The sequence below is a fragment of the Fulmarus glacialis genome, unplaced genomic scaffold (assembly GCF_000690835.1).
Source record: "Fulmarus glacialis isolate BGI_N327 unplaced genomic scaffold, ASM69083v1 scaffold18739, whole genome shotgun sequence".
NCBI classification, from domain to species: domain Eukaryota; kingdom Metazoa; phylum Chordata; class Aves; order Procellariiformes; family Procellariidae; genus Fulmarus; species Fulmarus glacialis.
The window spans coordinates 2,727-10,689 of NW_009235386.1; the positions used below are offsets into that span (position 1 = coordinate 2,727).

At 39.4% G+C, this 7,963-nt stretch overlaps 1 protein-coding gene across 1 annotated transcript in view; it reads right to left on the minus strand.

Annotated features, from left to right (window-relative positions):
- CHMP5 (charged multivesicular body protein 5) overlaps positions 1-5,105 on the minus strand; it is a 7,636-nt gene extending 2,531 nt beyond the window's left edge. Inside the window, 5 exon segments of the mRNA XM_009586017.1 lie at positions 278-349; positions 430-523; positions 2,095-2,141; positions 2,938-3,042; positions 5,031-5,105. Coding sequence (XP_009584312.1) covers positions 278-349; positions 430-523; positions 2,095-2,141; positions 2,938-3,042; positions 5,031-5,105 — 393 coding nt within the window.
- Positions 5,106-7,963: the final 2,858 nt, after the last annotated feature.

A 7,963-nucleotide genomic window follows, 5' to 3' on the forward strand; every position in this document is an offset into this window, starting at 1 on the left:
GAATTATTCACCAATATTTATGCTGAAGTGCAGAGGAAAGAAAGGGAGAGATTAAAGATTAGGCCAGCGAGGAAACAAGAATCAGTGCAATAAGGCCAACAACTGATTGTGCGGTACCAGAGAAATTGGGAAGGAATTACGATGGTGGTCCCATAAAAAAGGGAGGCAAACTCATGTGAACTAAAATAGTCAGCTTACCTTTAAGTTACATACTCCACTCGTCACTATTTCAGAACATTTTTTCTGTTCTTTAATAATTCAAACTATAGAAGCTCACCTCAATTTGATCAATTTTGACTTGCTTGTAAGCTTTCTTCATTTCTTTCACCCCCAGTTTCATTGCATCAACCTAGAATAGAGGCAAACAACATGCTTGTATCTGATGTAGCATACACAAATTAAACAAATGTGAGATTAATATACTGGTACCGTTGTCTTTGTATCCTTCAGTGCCTGAATAGTGTAATTAGCTTGCTCCATATTAAAAGACTGCTGTGACAGATTATCTCTCTGTTGTTCATACCTGTTAAAAACAATGCAAATAATGGCTTTAAAACACCACACTATTTATTGTCACAAAAATACTTAATTTTTCAAAAAACTGAAAAATCAGCAGCAGTAGTCTAAAGATGGGAACAGATTCTTTTTTTTTAATTTATTACAAACAATCGCAGAATAAACAAACAGCTTCATAAAAATCTGGCCATTATGCATTTCTGTGTATTTAAAGTTGACAAAGCTACTCCTGAACTAAGCTTCTGTTTTAACTGACGGCGATACCATATTTATATAGGCTTACACAGTAGGTGAGGATACAGCAAAAGTTTTAATCACTGTAAGCTAGAGATGCATGCCACTGCTTACTAACACTGTCAGCAGAATGGAAGAGATGCAGGTTATCCAAACCACAATGGCTCTGCACTGGAGCTTTGCAGGGCAGAGAGGAGGGGGAGGACAGGGTAGCAAAAGGAAACTGTTAAGGCTAACCAAAAAGAAAAGGGAGACTGTAAAAATCAAGAAATCGTCCTTCTCAAAAATAAACTTTGTATCCAATCAAGAATGTAAAATATGTCAAGTTAAACATAAAAATGAAAGCATAAAAATGAACAATGAGTCCTTCTTCAAACATCCAAGGCAGGAGGTCTGCAAGACAAGGATGATCCAAATACAAAAGAGCTTCCGGACAAGGAATGACTAAATATATTACTGTTCATCAGGATGGAAAAGAGATAACTGAGGGATATGATGACAGCCTATTACGAGGGGCCCAGTGACTGCAACAAGGGGAACAACTATTAAGTAAGACTAGCAGGCAGCATAGTCAAAAAAAGAAAAAAAAAAAAAACAACCCCAAAACCAAGCAATCCTTCTCACAACATCTATCTAAACTATTGCATTCCTTACCATAGGATATTTTGGACGGTAAGAGTTCACAAATACTTAACAAGTAATTGAGCAAGTCTATAGAGGTACAATTCATCTGAGGGATATGAAATACAAGACGATATGAGCTTTGGCTCAGATAGCATCTGAGAGATTTGCAGTTCAGGGACTGTAAGATATTCCAGTGGAAGCACCCCTGAACACTTGCCATGTTCTGACATTCTTTCCTTTGTAATTGTTGCTGCACACTTTTCAAGACAGTATACTAGACTAGACCACACCACAGGATCATCTATCCTGTCCTTTCTCAGTTTTTTGCACAGACACAATTACCTGCACTACATGTGCTCAAGTCCTAGAGGGTGTCCACAGAGAACAGGTAAATTTCCAGTAAACCGGACCAAGATCATCAATTACACAATTTATAGTATCAATTAATAATATAAAATGAGGCACTCAGAAAGTTTAGGAGCCAAGAATAGCTTTAATAACGAGCACATTTAGGTCAGCACATTTATATGCTCATGTACAAATAAAGCACAAATATGCTGACACAAAATCTGTAAGGAGATGCTTCTGAAAGGCTGGCTAGCTTGTCAAGCATTTTTCTTTAAAGAATGCTCAGAAGCAAGAGTACTGGAAAGAGAAATGAAAGTGTGCCACCCTCCTTAAAGAAAATAGGCTTTCATTAATCCCAAACCGAGAACTTACATTCGCTTCTGCTTTAACACTCTCAACGCTTTCTGCTTTACTGTATTCTGAAAGACACAATATTGTTACATTAGGAAAAATATTTGACTTTACTCTTGATTATACTATTATATTATAAACCTAATGTATCACATTTAAGTTTTCCAAAAGATTCCTCAGTTACTAGTGCAAAGAGTTTAACAATAGTCACATTCAGCGTTTGTCCTGCATTTAATGATTAACCAAATAGGCTTGTATGTAAAGCTTCTAATAGAAAATACTTTCAAAATTTCTGGCTTTTGAATTTTTTTTTTTTGGTAAGTAGAATACAAAGTCAAACTCAGTCCATCAGAACCATCTTTCATCAACACACTTTAATGGTCAGCATCAAATAATACTGCAAAAGGTACTTTAACAATACTGTTTATATTAGACATGTTTATATTAGATATGTTTATTATTAGATACATTTTATATTATATTTATATTATATGTTCATGCCCTTTCAAAAGTGGGTTTTCCTACTCCCTTTCTGCATAGTGCAGACCTTTTTATTCTGGCTGATGAACAAAACAGCCTCTTTACCAGACTTAATTCAGGTAACAGAAGGAAGAAGGGAAGCAAGTTACTTCTGATTGAGGAATTACATTACACTTTGGAAGAAATAAAAACCAATGAAAACACTGTTCAAAGACGCACGTCTAAGGGATGCTTCAGAATAAAAATAACCCTGCAGGACCTTATATCTCATCAGTAAGGCAAGATGGAATTCTAAGAACCTGATGAATTGGCTAAATCACCCCATACATGACAAGAAATGTGAGTCACATTCTCTCATGCTTAAATCCCACAGAAGATTCTTACCTTTGCAGGCCCCTCTCTCATCTTCTTCATTTGATCCTTATACTTCACTAGTTCTGCATCAAGCCTGGCGATTTTCTTGTCAATTGACTCAGCTCTGCTATCCACCTTTAATACATGATGGGGAAAACGAAAAACCATTCATTAAGGTTTTATTTAGGTATTGGACGATAAAAAGAACAGCCTCAGTTTTGTTACGCTTCTAACTGAATTGTTTCTTCACTCAGTGGTTTCATAAACAGTTTAAAGTTTGTAGAGAATCCAAAACCTGAATCAAGTGAAACACCTTCTACAAAGAGCACAAGAAACATTCTGAGGTTGTAGGAAGCTCTGCCATTGTAACGAGGTCTGATCATTTTGAGATGCTCCCTTGCACACTCACTCAAGTCACAGTCTCTATTCAGTAATTTATGATAACATACAGTGCCAGGACTGAACTGGAACGGAAAAAGAAAAACATAAGTGTACCATGCTGGCAGACAAGGGGGCAATGCAAGAGGAACAGGGATGTGTTCAGCAAGGCTAGAGGTTTATTTTTGGTGGGCAGAGAACATTAATCCTTCAAAATGATACCTGGATTACTGGTTACGTTTAAGAAGCTCAGAATTAACCATTTTTTCAAAGGTGCCTAACTTCCTGTGTCAGAGAGACACTTTTCCCATCACTTCCCGCAAAGGGAGCCAGCAGTTCCACCTGGTAGCTACTCCGAATTCTTACTGCACTTTTGCTCCAAATCCCATAGTAGCTGCACAGCTCAGCAAGAGACCTCTAGCAGTCAGCCCTAACTGCCCTGGTGCAAAGCATATCACAGAGCTGTTATTACGGAAATATTTTAACCCTTCTACAGAAGAGGGTTAAAGATGATAATTACATAACCAAGCATGGGTATAGATCATTCTAACAGCATACATAAATTCATAAAAAAACAAAGAAAGCCTCCTTAACATGAACCGACTATCACAACATTTCTCTGGAAACAACAAAATAAAGCTTATTAACTTCTCATTTCAAGGAGCCTCTCCAGGGATTAGAATATAATGACATTCCAATTATAGCATGAGACCAATCAGTGCAAATTTACAATTCTGACTTGCTAATAGTGCAGCTAAACATGTATAATTATGTGGATTTTCATTTTGGTGTCTCAATGATCCTTTTAAATCTCTGTTCTATGACAGCAACATGCATTCACCAGAGGCATCCTGAGCAGAACATTTTATATGGACACTCCATGCAAGACATTAAAGTGCCTGGGCACAGCTGGTATTGAAAAAATTGTATTAAGCTTTCTATTATTCCAAATATTTTACTAATAGCAAGAAAAAGAGATATCTGCGATTTTAAAATTCTTGTAGGTTCAAAGTGTAGCACCTCCTCAAGACCTTCATCAGCTAAATGCATCTTTGAGGTCATAACTGGTCAAACCAGTTAGTTGGTTTATTTATATAATGATTCTTTTAGGCAGTAGTAAAACAGCAGGAAACGGAGACAGATCCTCCTATATTGATTAACTACATAAAAATTTCACACACATATAACACAGGACCTCAGCTTTTAAAAGTGAGAACAGACAGAAGAGGGGAGAACGGATCTAATTTATCCAAAAGAAAACTTGACTGTGTATTAGGACTTGAAGAGCTGCTTTCCACTATTCACAAATAAGGCACACTGAGGTACGTTTCATTGGTACAGAAGGGCCCCAATCTAAACAAAAGAAAGTGATCGTGGTATCCCAAATCCCTATTAAGCAAAATGACAGCTTATTTCAATTAAAAAAAAAAAAGAACATCACATACAAGACTGAATTTTAACATTGTTGTCACAACTATTAGCCTTTTGTTCCTACTTTGTTTCCCACTTACTATTCTGAAAAACCATAAATTTGGAGTGTTTTTTCAAAGAAGAAAAAGTAAAAACAATACCAATGCCACAGTTCCTGATGCATCCTTCCTCCTACAGGCCTCATGACAGCTCTGAGTCATCTGACTGTGCTCAGGCAGCAAGGATTAAAAAAATCTGCCACTTAGTGCAATGTCGAGGCAAGCACGGCAGGCGCGGCAAGAGAGCGAGCAGAAACTGCAAGGGAGAGTGGGAACAAACCCGTGGGGAGTAAGTGGGGAGACAGGAGGGCATCACACAGCCAGCCGGCAAACTCGATAGTAACCAGCCATCGAAGACAAGTAGGGAGAACTGTTTCCTGGGTTTCAGCAAACACTTCAGATTAGAACCAGCTCTTTAAATGCAAAAATTTTGAATTGTTTAGATATCTTAAGGTGATGCTTGTTCTCTTACCACAGGGAAAAAAGCGTATTGTGCACTGATCTTATTGGGTCCAGTCATACCACTTCTGCATACACAGGAAAGAACATCCAAAGCATAGGCCTAATTACTGCCTGAGAGTTGTCTACATTGTTGACAAATGGTAACTACGAACGTTAATCATTGCTCACCAAATACAATAATTCCTGACTGCCATTTAATGGCTAATTACCATTGAAGAAACATGGTAAGAGATTTTACAAAGCAATTTGACTCTTTCAAAAGGTACAACGAAACGTGTCTAAGTTTGAAAACAACACAGAAGTGACGTTACTTGAGTCTCCAAACTGTTGAATTTAACATGGTAAAGACACAGTGCAAGTTTTTTAATATCTCACACAACTCTCTTCAATAATAATTCACATGCAATTTAAGAAAAAAATCCAATGATGTCTCCAGTCCTTTAGCAGGACCTGTACTAGAGACTTCACTATTGTGAAAATGAACTGAAAACACAGCAACTCTTTCACAAACTAGATAGATTACTTCATGTAAATTGGCACAAGTTAATTCACAAACTTCAAATTTGTGAAAGGAAGTATGTTTCTCCCCACACTTACTAGTGTAGAGAACTGTCTTAAATTTTAGTTCCACATGCAGAAATTGAAAGTTGTCAAAACAGGGCAAAAAGTTAACATGGAGCTCAGTAATGATAACAATCGTTTATAGACTTCCTCATGCCGAAGAGCTGTGCTTAGAGCCAGCCCTTCATTTCTCAACAGCTGACCAACACAGGCTCTTGATTTCGTATCTTAAAAACCGCCCTGTAACTCATCATTGGTTGCCAAGTCACCACATTTGTAAAATAAACCTGAAACTCTGCTCTTCAGTTAACCTGCTGTCTTGTATAGCCAAATTTTCAGAGAATGTAATTACAAACAACTAGAAGAGGATCAAAACTGCATGCAGCTCCTGGTGGGTGGTGGTGACGACCACCTTTTTGGGAAAAAAATCCTAAATAAAAATCCTGGTGTTGCCAATCAAAGCAGCTGTTTAAATTACAGTTTTATGTACCCCAAAAATCCACTGAGATTGAACAAGCTCCCGGTGGAAGACTGCCTGTTGGCATGTCTAAATCTGGCCAGTTTTGTTACTTGTCTCAACATTAGAAAATTCACATTAACTTGGAACTGTCAAAATCAGCCCTTAAAACTCTGACTGACTAATATGGAGTTGGTTGCTGTGAGGAATTGATTTCCTGATCTTCTGCTTATAGTGCTGAAATGGCAAATTTAAGTATTAGTAACAGTATCTCAGATGGATTTTGGAGTTCTAGCCATCCACCAAAGCATTCACTGGTAACAATGGGAAAGCTCATCCTGATTTTTGAGCATATGCTTTATTTACTGTTCTAAACAAATGTACTTGGAGCTACATTTGGGTTCAATATTGCTAAAAAGCAATGCAGATTCTTTGCCAATACAATAACATACTGGGAGAAACACTAACTATGACCACTTCTCTCCTCGTCCCAGCCACTGGCATATGCAAGAGATTGATGTGCATGGGTTTGTGTAGGTAGCACTGACAAATATTAGGTATTTAATGTAAAGAGTTTCTTCACTGGGTAGCAAAATAAATCTTCTGGGAGGAAAATTGTAATTTTCCACAGAAACTTTTTGTTGTCAGGTTCCAGGGACAATGCTTAGTTAGCCTTAGTTAACCTCCATTTATACCACGACCGTTCCTGAACTTTCACCTGACTTTGTTAACCACTTGGACAAATACTCAAGACCTCTGTGTTCTTTCTTCACCTTTTAAAACCAGTTTACAACAGAAGGAGCTGTAAAAACATACCACGGTTTTCTTCACAAACTTAAAAGCCAAAAAAAAAGACTATGAAATTACAAGATTAGCCTTCTTAAAACTTTTCCTTAACCTTCGTTTCAAACAGGCCAACCTTACAACAGCTGAAGTGTTCTACCACATGCTTCCTCAGCATTTCTTTCTTGGTCTGGGCTTGTCTAACTCTCCATCCGCACACATCTTCACCATCGACCCTACAGCAAGCTCGGCTGTAGCAGACAGAAGGTGAGATTTGCCCTCCCACCTTCTGTACTGGACAGAGGGGCTGGTTCTCTCACTCCTGTCCCTGCCTTTCCACAACTTGGCACGGCAGGAGTTAGCCAGTACAAGCAGCGCAGTGAAGTCCTCGGATGGAAATACTGAAAATATCCATGAGGACGTACAGAGAGCCAGGCCTTACATGCACATTGCGTGCATCCATTTATGGGATGTGCTCCTATGCACAGGGCACAAATACAGGCATGGGTGTATATACGTACAAATGTACGCACCAGCACATGCTGTGCTGATGCACAGGTGCACCCTAAAATACACATGTGCATGTACACAAACACACTGTACCACTGCATAGGCACGTATGTGTATATATATACACGCACACACAAACTCTCACACACGCACAGCTGTGCGTGTTTCCACGCCCAGATACACGGACGCACCCCTATGCACAGGCGCGCACCGCCCCGCACCCAGACCCACAGGCTGTACCTCCAGACCAGCGCACGCCCACGCACCCCCCGTGCCTCCGGCTCGGTGCGAGCACCCGCACACGCCGGCGTACCGGCAGGCACACAGACACGCACCACTCACGCAGGAAGTCCCACACCCACACCTATACCAGCGGAGGCGGGCACGGTCCGCGGGGCGCAGGCGCTCCAGGCGCGCCCTCAGCCCCGGGCCCAGG